This window comes from Diaphorina citri, unplaced genomic scaffold (assembly GCF_000475195.1).
Source record: "Diaphorina citri unplaced genomic scaffold, Diaci psyllid genome assembly version 1.1 scaffold320, whole genome shotgun sequence".
NCBI classification, from domain to species: domain Eukaryota; kingdom Metazoa; phylum Arthropoda; class Insecta; order Hemiptera; family Psyllidae; genus Diaphorina; species Diaphorina citri.
Genome location: NW_007377755.1, coordinates 147,569 through 159,792, shown reverse-complemented (window position 1 = coordinate 159,792; position 12,224 = coordinate 147,569). Strand labels below are relative to the sequence as shown.

Genomic DNA, 12,224 nt, shown 5'->3' with positions numbered 1-12,224 from the left:
TATATGGTACGATACGGTACGTTCAGGTACGGTACGATACGACATAGTCAGGTATGGTCAAGTACGATACGGTACGGTGAGCTACAGTACGATACGGTACGGAACAGTCAGATACCATTAAGTACAGTCAAGTATAGTCAGGTGCGGTACGATACAGTAAGTTACGCTACGGTCACTTACGGCCATGTCTCTATGCATACGGCCATGCCTCAGCCACTCGCAAGCGGGCGGAGCCTGCTTGTTACCAATAAATAATGAGTTTTTAAGGTGATTTCCGTGATCATCTCAAAATTGGTGTCTTGTTATTCTTATTTTTCATTTGTTTTTGCTAAATTCACACTTGATTTTTTATTTGTTGCTAAATTTCATAGAATCATAGATATCTGGTTGGGCTTTAGTGTGTTACTAAACTTCATAGTTATAGGTCACGCTTTATACTATAACTTGAGCTTCAAGTTCTCGTGATTGTTGAAAATATAGATCACAATAATTATGACCTCGGACCTTAACACTTTCGCAACAAACAAATAAACAATTACATAGGTATTTCAAAACTGACTTGATTGAAGTAGGAATAGAATAGGCTTATGGGACTGGAGAGTCCCCTACCTCAGCAAGCATGAAATGAGAGACACACAACCTACATAACTGAGGAGCTATCCGTAGGGCTTACCCCGCCATCATATTCATTCACACATTTAAACTTCAAACACACAAAATAACGGTCAAGTACCAAAAGGTTCCGGTTACCTATTTTTTCCCACTAAAGGCCTGGTGATCTAAGTAAGTAGTTTATGTAATTAGATAAGTAGTCTGTAATATTACGTCATAATTTTAGGTAAGTTCTGTTTGGAAGGGGGGCTAGGACCTGGTGCGGGGCCTCCACAAAATAAATTCCACTGCCCCCGCTTTCCCCTAGGAGGAACAAATTTCTTATCTGTAGAAGTTTAAAGTGTTAGGTGTGTGAGAGTGTGTTTGTATAGCATTTCGTGTTTTATTCATGAACACAGCAGTAAACTTTTCACTAGATTCTTTTCCTACCCTCTCCTGTATACCTAAAAGAATCACCTCGTGGAGGAGAGAGAGAAAAACGAAGAGGAAGAAGAAAAATAAGATGATAGAGAAGGAAAATTGGGAATGCAGACTTGGCCTTTATTTTCTGATCTCACCACTTTTATAGGCCGACATTTTTGGATAGGAACTTGGCCTTTTTTCTTCACATTTGTGTTTTTGTGGGGGATAAGACTTACAGGTTACAAATGAAAGTTAAAAAGGTACGACTGTACAACTTTTGTAAAGATTTCCAAACAAATATGTACAAAAGGTCAGTATGTTGGGTAGGATTATCCGATTTCTACCTCCTTTCCAATTATTCATATCTCATTTTCTTCACTCTTTCTCAAGTTCTACTTCTTGTCATCTCTAATTCCAGTTGGAGAATAGTTATTATTGAATGTACGATGTTTTTCAATTTGAAGCAACCGTCCGATAAATTTTGACAAAGGTAAAAATCATTGGGATCCGTTACTATGTGTGTAAATTGTTTTTGTTCACAGGTGTGGGCTATGCCATTTGCCTGATGGACATTTACATGGGCATGTACTACAATACAATCATAGGCTGGGCTGTCTATTATTTGTTTGCTTCATTCCGTTCAGAATTGCCATGGACTAGCTGTAACAATGCTTGGAACACGGCTAACTGTACGCCAGTCACTGTACATGTCAACTATACCTCCTCTAGTCCAGCTAAGGAGTTCTTTGAGTGAGTACACACATTCAGATCTTGTGTATTAATATTATGTAGGTGTTAATATTATAGGCCAGATCCATTTAACTTATGAACATACTAGCTGAATTCCGTCGCTTTGCTCCGTAATCCCGCTAGTTAATCCCGAGGCATGGCCAAACTTGTAGAAAAGGCATGGCCGAACTTGTACAAAATAATAAAAAAATCTGGTGTGAACATCACACGACTTTCTATTACATTTGCGGAATACGTATTTGAAAAAAAAAATAATAATAATAAAAAAAAATAAAAAATTTTCTAAGCCCCGAGCCTTAGCCGCCTACGGCGGCCAACTTTTAGAAATATCCGGCCTACAGTTGAGAAGTTACGGGTTCGATACTTCCCTATGTCAATGAATTTAACTTTTCTTTGTTAAACATTAACAAAAGCATGTTAATAGTCAATCCGATGTGATTTTTCATGCCGAATCAAATGGTGCAACTTTTATAAATATCCGGCTTACAGTTGAGAATTTACGGGTCCGATACTCCCCTGTGTCAACGAATTTAACTTTTCTTTTGTGAACCAGAGGAGCATCGAACCCTTAACTTCTCAATTGTAGGTCGGATAGTGCTAGAAATCGCACCATTCTATTCGGCATGAAAAATCACATAAGATAGACTATTCACATGCGAATGTATCAATGATGTATGAATATTAATTAAATTTATTGACAAAGGGAGGAATTGAACCTGTAACTCCTTAATTGTTGATCGGACAGAGCTATAAGTTAAACTATTAGATTCCTCGTGAAAAAATACATAGGACTGACTATTCGCATGAATTTACCTACTTATTTGCATAAAAAAACTTAATAAATATGATTTCCCACTAGTAACTTTTCAATGCGTCCCACTAGTGACGTCACACTAGTAACGGAAGGTACCTTTAGTATTTATTTTTTATCTTTTTTTTTTTAAATAAAGGTATCAAAGTATTTTTAGCGCCATTTTGAAGACAATCATATTCTACATAACATAATTTGATAATTAAAATACTTTCAGAAATTTTTAGGTTCAAACTTGATGGTGCAAAAATCGATTTTTTTTTTTTTGGTCACTCTGGTAACAACAACTTTGAAAGCTTCTGGAAAGGCGGGGGGGGGAATTCAGAAAAAAAAATAGTACAGATCTGTTCCTTGAAGTCTCTTTTTATTTTTTTATTACTTCGTAATTAGACAAGAAGTACTCAATTCTTAGGGTTTGAGGTCACTCTAGTAACGGTGGACGTTCCCGTAGACATATTTCACAGATAAAGGATAATATACCTTTAAACTCTGTCAACCCTTTGACCATGCTTGCATTACAGACGCAGTGTTCTGGAGCAGCAGAGATCAGATGGTTTGGATCGGTTAGGCTCCATCAAGTTGTCGCTGGCACTATGTGTCATGGCTGTGTTCCTATTGGTATACTTCTCACTCTGGAAAGGAGTGCGCAGTGCTGGCAAGGTAATTTTTCCAGTAAAGATTATGTCCTTTTGTACATAGGTTCATAGTTCCATTTGTATACCTTATCAGAGTCATCAGCTTTTTCCACTAACTGGAGCTTGCAAGTAGTTAGGTACCTACTTACCTACTGAATAAATCAGATAACAGCAAGGGAGGGGACTTAAAGAATTACCTACTTTTTTTAAGGTACCTACCTTCATAATAATTATTACCTAGGTATAGGTATTATCTTACCTATATTACTTCAGTTATACACAGTGTGGGTACTTACACATTGCATACACAGATAATTCCCTGCTATATTACCTACTTCAGTTATACACAGTGTACTTACACATTGCATACACAGATAATTCCCGGGCGAACACACATTACTTGTTATACAGAGTGTACACTGTACATACACAATTGTTGTATTTTATTTAACATCTAACCGTAATCCGAAATTTAGAGAGTGGGGGTAAAAATCTCGTAGTGGAGATAATCAGCTGATTAAAAAAATCAGCTGTTCGCATTAACCGAGAAAAAAAATGGCGACTCTATCGTTAACCGCAGTCTAGAGGTGTGTTTTTCAATCCGACGCGGGTACGATGCGAACCCTACGTGAAGTGACGCGTGTTTTTCAGTCCACCTCCCCTCCTTAAGTATCGACGCTACGTCTTAAATCTCTGATGCGACTCTCGAGTAGCTTCAGTTCCGCCATTTTGTAATTGTATTGAGGGAAGTTTCCATCTTTCATTGTTTCATGTTTCGTAATTTCTTCGCTAGATGTCATGTTTGTGGGTTTTCACAATTTTACCCTTCACTCCTGACGCAGAGTTAACGTTAACGTCGAGTGACGCCGCGTCGATGCGGCGTAGGAATGAAAAACAGGCCTTATAGGGACGAAAACGAATAAAAGTACAATATGTTGCCAAAATAGTATAATCAGGTAAAACGGTACGGTACGCTACGTTACGGTCAGGTAAGGTATGGTACGATACGGCACGGTACGGTTAGGGTCAGTCAAGTACGATCAGGTACAGTTAGGTAGTTAGGTACGGTACGATATGGTACGGTCAGGTACAGTCAAGTACGGTCAGATAGGTACCTACGTTACGGTCAGGTCCTGTACTATATGGTACGATACGGTACGTTCAGGTACGGTACGATACGACATAGTCAGGTATGGTCAAGTACGATACGGTACGGTGAGCTACAGTACGATACGGTACGGAACAGTCAGATACCATTAAGTACAGTCAAGTATAGTCAGGTGCGGTACGATACAGTAAGTTACGCTACGGTCACTTACGGCCATGTCTCTATGCATACGGCCATGCCTCAGCCACTCGCAAGCGGGCGGAGCCTGCTTGTTACCAATAAATAATGAGTTTTTAAGGTGATTTCCGTGATCATCTCAAAATTGGTGTCTTGTTATTCTTATTTTTCATTTGTTTTTGCTAAATTCACACTTGATTTTTTATTTGTTGCTAAATTTCATAGAATCATAGATATCTGGTTGGGCTTTAGTGTGTTACTAAACTTCATAGTTATAGGTCACGCTTTATACTATAACTTGAGCTTCAAGTTCTCGTGATTGTTGAAAATATAGATCACAATAATTATGACCTCGGACCTTAACACTTTCGCAACAAACAAATAAACAATTACATAGGTATTTCAAAACTGACTTGATTGAAGTAGGAATAGAATAGGCTTATGGGACTGGAGAGTCCCCTACCTCAGCAAGCATGAAATGAGAGACACACAACCTACATAACTGAGGAGCTATCCGTAGGGCTTACCCCGCCATCATATTCATTCACACATTTAAACTTCAAACACACAAAATAACGGTCAAGTACCAAAAGGTTCCGGTTACCTATTTTTTCCCACTAAAGGCCTGGTGATCTAAGTAAGTAGTTTATGTAATTAGATAAGTAGTCTGTAATATTACGTCATAATTTTAGGTAAGTTCTGTTTGGAAGGGGGGCTAGGACCTGGTGCGGGGCCTCCACAAAATAAATTCCACTGCCCCCGCTTTCCCCTAGGAGGAACAAATTTCTTATCTGTAGAAGTTTAAAGTGTTAGGTGTGTGAGAGTGTGTTTGTATAGCATTTCGTGTTTTATTCATGAACACAGCAGTAAACTTTTCACTAGATTCTTTTCCTACCCTCTCCTGTATACCTAAAAGAATCACCTCGTGGAGGAGAGAAAGAAAAACGAAGAGGAAGAAGAAAAATAAGATGATAGAGAAGGAGAAGAAGAAGAAGAAGAAGAAGAAAGATGAACTGAGGGGGAGAAAGGAAGAAGAAATAAGGGGTTGAAGGAAAAGGGCCTGAGGAGGAGGAGAAGGAGGAAGAGAAACAAGGGGGGTTGTATAATCGGGTGAAACATCAGAGAGGGAGAGATGATAAAGACTTGGGGATGAAGAAGGAGGAGAAAAATGGAAAGAAAACTAGGGGGGGAGGTAGAGGCGAGTAAAATAAAGAAGGGGTGAAAGTAATGGAATAAAATGGTCAGACTTGCAGGAGAGTGGAAGAAAGTGTCGAGATAATTTTCCCCTCCATCAAAAAATCTCTTACGTTGATTAATACAAGCTGATTCTTTATTTTCAATTCGTATATTTTATGCAATCCTTCTTCTCTTTCTCTATTTTTCCTTCGCATCCTACTTTTGTTTTTATCTGCTTTTCCTTTTACTTCCATTGATGTGGTTTCACCCTAAACGCTGAGTTGGAAATTTCAAAATGAAGATGGACACACACTGATGACTGGAGAGGAAATTCATTTTAGATAAAAGTATTTTCCCAGGTACCTACAAGTAGATGATTATTTCACCTCTTCTCAAATTTTAAACTCTTTTTCTTTTTTCACTTAACCTCTTAGAAATACATAGGTACTGTGCCAATAGAACTTTTGGCACATCCACTAAAACAGCTTTATTCGAGGTTTTCATTAATCTCTGGTGGATTTATTTGCAGGCTGTGTGGGTAACCGCATTGGCTCCGTATGTGGTTCTCATTATCCTTTTATGTCGCGGCGTCACTTTACCCGGGGCGGATGAAGGCATTCGATACTATCTAACGCCACAGTGGCACAAGTTGAAAAACTCCAAGGTAACTATTACTTCATATTTGTTATGAGTATCGCGTATAGGTTTTATTGTTGATTTGTCAATGGTATTGCAATTGAGTTACCCAGTATACAAGCTTGTGAACTATTTCTCGCCTGTCAGACCACCCTGTTGTATTTCAGTTAGTGCTGGGAGGACAAGAGCAAAATATTGAAAGACGAAAATGTACAAGGCCTTGTGGTTTTCTGTCACTTTCCCAACTGTCAAAATATGTTTGACACCATTTTACCCTGGTAAAATAATAATATATGGGGTTTAAGTGTCAGAGATAATGAAATTATGAGAGGAAATACTTCGCGTCGTATTGTGTGGATATAGTTATTGTGCTTCATCACTGGAGTATGTCTGTCACATTCTAGCAAACCTTTGGTCCAAGGATGTGTCTTTGATCCGATGAGACGTTAGATACTTTTGAGATATGTACCTAATAATTCATACCTATGTAGGAAGTAAATAAATTATTAAGGTAAATAAGTTCTACCTATTTCTTCCTTTGACATCTACTATACGAGTATTAAATTATAGGTAAATCCATCTGGCATTTGATTTCAGGTATGGATTGACGCGGCATCCCAGATATTTTTCTCTCTAGGTCCCGGGTTTGGTACCCTGCTCGCGTTGTCAAGTTATAATAAGTTCGATAACAACTGCTATAGGTGAGATTTATTTTAAAACCTGGGTCCACACCGATGTCGATCAACATGACTTCAAAACATAACGTGTTAGTTACTTACAGGTTAGAAAGAGTGGCTTTCCGAAAAACAACCGTGTTTAAGCTCTTAATGAAAAAGAATTGAATGAAAATGGACGTAAAATATTTAAAGTGAACATTGTGTAGGTACGAGCTTAACTTAAAGGCTAGGTGCTCTTAATGGATTTCAAAAATATCTACAACACTAATTGATTTTGACGACCTGTTGTAAAAAGTTTTAGAAATTTATTATCATTTGTTTTTATTTATTCAGAGGGATATATCTACATACGTATAAGATGACCTAAATAAATTCTTATGTAGGTAAATAAAAGTTTATTTTTGTTCAATTTTCCTGTATTATAGGTAATTCATAATGAAAAATATTGATAGATTCTGACGTGACTTTGTGAAGATTCATCTTGAAAAAAAGAACACAAATAGCTTTTACTCTTCACAGTTGTATTTGAAAATCGTAAAATGCACTGTATATCATGGGGGAATTGCGGAATGGTCTCCGTTCTGGAGGCCTATGGATGGAAAGACTTTGTGTTCAAGGCTAAATCGGATTTTTACATTTTAGAAGGGTCCGCTGTCTCCTCGTCTGAAATCAATATGGATGTTGTGTTGACAGGGACGCCATATTGACGAGCAGTATCAATTGTCTGACCAGCTTCCTCGCAGGTTTTGTCATCTTCTCCGTATTGGGCTACATGGCGCATGTGCAGAACAAAAGTGTGGCGGATGTAGGACTAGAAGGTAACACATATCTACATTATCAACTCTTCCGCATCAGACAAACAAAATACCATCAGTACATACAAAATACATAATATAGCATTGATGGAAATCATTACCAAACTAAATTTACCTACTTGAGGCTCAGAGCATGAATTCCCAAGGTATGTTTTCGAATTTCATACTCTGTTGTTTCAGGTCCTGGTTTGGTATTCATTGTTTATCCAGAAGCTATCGCCATGATGACAGGTTCTGTATTCTGGTCCATCATATTCTTCCTCATGCTCATCACGTTGGGTAAGATATTAAGAATTAGAATTAGAACCAATAGCCAACAGGTACCTAGTGCAAAGTATTCTTTACTCTGACCGGGAAACGAATCGTATTGGGCTATGGATGATTATAATGATAACATTGAAGGGAATTTCAGCTATTTCTAATCTTCCGACGTTGTCAAAATAGCATCCGAAGTATAGCCTAATGCTGGCATGCAAACTCTGAAGACACTCTACGTAGGTACTTATAGCCCAATGCTGACACTCTCTCGACTTTACCTCTTTTCCTATCCTCCTTAGGTCTGGACTCAACATTTGGCGGACTCGAAGCTATGATCACTGCATTGTGTGACGAGTACCCTCGACTCCTAGGCCGACATCGTGAAATATTTGTTGCCGTCGTGGTCACATTTGTCTACATCTGTGCCCTACCCACCACTACCTATGTAAGTTGTTCATAATGGAGCAGTTGCAAATGGGTAACAGTTATGAATAAATGGTCGATTCCTATGTAAAAAGTTGAGAAAAATCCAAATCTGAGGTCAAAACTCCGAAAAAATAACTGTAAAGGTCGAAAATTCAATTTTTATTTTTTGTCCTAATGAAAGAGATCAATTATGTGTGACGTCAGACTTTACACAGTTGTTTTTTTCGTCCGTTAGGTAGCGCCACTATGCAAGTGCGCTAGCGGAGGACTAGTACAGTCAAATCAATCTTTTGATATCTAGGTGCTACGAATAGGAATCACTACTTACTAATTAATGGGACAATGTTTTAAATGATGTCCGGGTTTAATTCTCGGTGGATGATGGGATCTTCCGTGTCCGATGTTTCGGAATTACTAGTAGATGCTAGGAGCTCTTTAAGGGCAACTTTAGAGATGGCCGAACTTGCACATTTAAGTATGTACCTAGTGAAATAAGATTTACCCACTGTAGAAGTATTCCATCCATGAATCATTTCTCCCCACAGGGCGGAGAGTATACCTGGTCAACTTTCTCAATGTGTTTGGTCCGGGCCTGGCTATATTATTCTAATCTACATGATGATTATGAATCATTTCTCCCCACAGGGCGGAGTAAACCTGGTCAACTTTCTCAATGTGTTTGGTCCGGGCCTGGCTATATTGTTCTAATCTACATGATGATTATGAATAATTTCTCCCCACAGGGCGGAGTATACCTGGTCAACTTTCTCAATGTGTTTGGTCCGGGCCTGGCTATATTGTTCGTGGTGTTTGTGGAGGCGGCTGGTGTGTGTTGGATTTATGGAGTGGACAGGTTCTCCACGGATATTGAGAGCATGCTGGGACACAGACCTGGCTTGTATTGGCGGCTCTGCTGGACTTATATCAGTCCCTTCTTTCTTCTGGTGAGTATACTAAAACGGGCCTGATTTTGTTTAGGCCTTCAGGTAGATGTTCTGTAGTACATTTGGGAGTATGTAATAGTTTGCATTTAATGTCGCTAAATTTATTCTACATAAATATGTAGTTTTGGTTATATACTAACTGGTTTCCTAATTTCCACAGACCATCTTTGTGTTCTCACTGCTGGGTTATGAGGACATGATCTCCGGTGAATATGTATATCCACCATGGAGTATCAGACTTGGCTGGACACTGACTGCATCCTCTCTCATGTGTATACCTAGCTATATCGTCTACAAGCTGTATACCACACCAGGGCCTCTGATCAAGGTAAGAATACAGTCGGAATGGCGACTACTAATATCTTGCTCGAATCTTGAAATATTTTCCTCTATAATGTTCTTTATGAAATAGCCCTAATAGCCCCCAGGCACAAAACTAACTACCCTGTATAAACAATAACTTCCAGTATAAATGCATAAATATGCTAAACTAGAGCGCAGCAGTACCTATAGTGATTGCACAAGCACACGCGGCTTGACTTTATAATAACAATAGTACAGAGGTACTCAGGGGGGCTGTGCACAAAATTTCACACAAATGTTTGGGGAATATGGGGTGGGAGATAATGATGTAAAACTTATTGCTTGATTACCTATAGTGCGTTAATTTGGAATGCAATGTTGCTGTTGAGATGTTTTACTAAATATTCTTCATGATACCACTTTCCACCCTCCGGGAAAATTCGCGTTAGAAAATAATAACTGCTATTGATAAACATCCTTGTTTACCAGTAAATAAGTAGGTAAAAACAGGGTCTACCAGAATATATTCTACACTATATTACTGTCTTTGGAATGACTACATACAAAGCTTTAGTGGTTTTACCTTAGGAAACTTGAACTGATTTAAATCTATCTTACAAACCAACATATTTTATAGTTTGAATAAGGTAGCTACGTCAAATATGGTCCACACTCTTTGGTTTATCCATCTTACAAACCTAGGTAGGTACGTTTTATAGTAACGCTAACAAAAGAACTTGGGTTACAATTATTATTATTACTAAGTACCTAAGATTGCTTTTAGTCAATTTGAAATTGGTTGTCCTTGACAAAATCGTAAAGGAAAGGGGACTAACATCTACCTCTCAGATTACAAGTACAAGAGTTGTATTCTAGTATTTTAAAGCTTAAAGAGCGATAAATATTTAATCCTTTATTCTTTGACTGCAAATCTGAGTACGTTTTACTTTGAAGAAGTAGGTCTGTCCAGAGATAATGGGTACCTATGGTTATTTTATTTTACTTATGTAGTTACCTACTTACTAGCTTTAGATTAGATAGCAGTCCCCAAATAGGTACATACATATATTGGTATGCCTGATAAGTACATATAGGTATATTTTAGGTCAGAGCTGCAGCTCGACCCACTTTGAGAAGCACTCACTCCCCTCCTACCGTTTCAGACCTAATTTTCCTCCTACGTCATCATTTTAGTTCTATTTTCCCCGTGTATTTTCCTCAGTCCGGAAATATTTTCGGTTTAGGTTTCACAGGTAGTTCTAGGTAGCCTGCATGCCATTAAAAATCTGGTGTGAACATCACACGACTTTCCTTAGATATCCTATTGAATGATGCTTATTTGAGTGTTCTTTTACCCAAACTTTTACAATATCTCAGTTTAGTCGGCAAAGCTGAAAACCGCCAAAAACGGTCGAAATCTGTCCAAAAGCGGTAAAAATACCGCCAATTGCAGCACCTATCTCAACCAAACGTTTTGTGTTCCATCCTTGTCACATTTGTGAATCAAAATACCGCCAACCGCAGCACCTATTTTAACCAAACGTTTTGTGTTGCATCCTTGTCACATTTGTGAACTACATAGTCTCTAGCTCATACCGTTCCCGAGATATTGTTAAATTACACCGAAAACCGCCAAAAAGCGGTAAAATGCCGCCAACATGCACCGGTCTTAACCAAAAGTTTCGTGTCGCATCCTTGTCACATTTGACATCTACATACCAAATTTCAAGTCTCTAGGTCTTATCGTTCTCGAGCCTGAGATATGATCAATTTTTGATCGCTAAAATCTCCATAAGAAATACACAGAGTGCAGAGACTGCGGGAGAGAAAACCTTTCCTCGCTCGGACAGACAGACACACGGACCAATGGCTGAAACTTTGGATTTAGGCTCTAGGGACCTTAAAACGTGTTTTGGCACTAAAAACTGACCATCGAAAATTTGACCCGATTACATTACTTTCCTTCCTATAGGATAAGGAAAGTAAAAAGGTATTTACACCGCATTAAAATACTAATCATATTATAATAATCTTAAGTCTTATATTATAAGAACAAGAACTCATTCACAGTTCACATTTCATAGTTCACACACTGATCGCTCTATCTCGAGAACCACAACACTAGAAAGCTGAAATTTGATAGGAATATTCCTTTTATGGTCTAGGTGTGCAATAAGAAAGGATTTTGCGAAAATCTAAACCGATCCTGAGATATGATCAATTTTTGATCGCTGAAATCTCCATAAGAAATACACAGAGTGCAGAGACTGCGGGATAGAAAACTTTTCCTCGCTCGCCTAATATTTGAGTTTCGTTTATGTTTTTAGTTTGATAACTACAAGTTCGGCCATGCCTTTTCCACAAGTTTGGCCATGCCTCGGGATGAACTAGCGGGATTCCGGAGCGAAGCGACGGAATTCAGCTAGTTCTGTATAAAACGAGTAGGTAAATAGATCTAAGTAGGTATTAGGGATAGTAAGCAAATATACATACA

The 12,224-nt window shown here is 38.4% G+C and overlaps 2 protein-coding genes across 3 annotated transcripts in view; one reads left to right on the top strand and one right to left on the bottom strand.

Annotated features, from left to right (window-relative positions):
• LOC103507532 (trafficking protein particle complex subunit 2-like protein) overlaps window positions 1-12,224 on the bottom strand; it is a 41,163-nt gene that overhangs the window by 2,748 nt on the left and 26,191 nt on the right. The gene's annotated exons all lie outside the window — the stretch shown is intronic.
• The window catches only part of LOC103507540 (sodium-dependent serotonin transporter-like), a 43,517-nt gene that overhangs the window by 18,010 nt on the left and 13,283 nt on the right, over window positions 1-12,224 (top strand). The window contains exons 4-12 of the mRNA XM_026822357.1: window positions 1,505-1,764; window positions 3,097-3,235; window positions 6,201-6,335; window positions 6,905-7,008; window positions 7,678-7,802; window positions 7,980-8,078; window positions 8,357-8,502; window positions 9,227-9,427; window positions 9,588-9,755. Of these exons, the coding sequence (XP_026678158.1) occupies window positions 1,505-1,764; window positions 3,097-3,235; window positions 6,201-6,335; window positions 6,905-7,008; window positions 7,678-7,802; window positions 7,980-8,078; window positions 8,357-8,502; window positions 9,227-9,427; window positions 9,588-9,755 (1,377 nt within the window). The remainder of the gene's footprint in view (window positions 1-1,504; window positions 1,765-3,096; window positions 3,236-6,200; window positions 6,336-6,904; window positions 7,009-7,677; window positions 7,803-7,979; window positions 8,079-8,356; window positions 8,503-9,226; window positions 9,428-9,587; window positions 9,756-12,224) is intronic.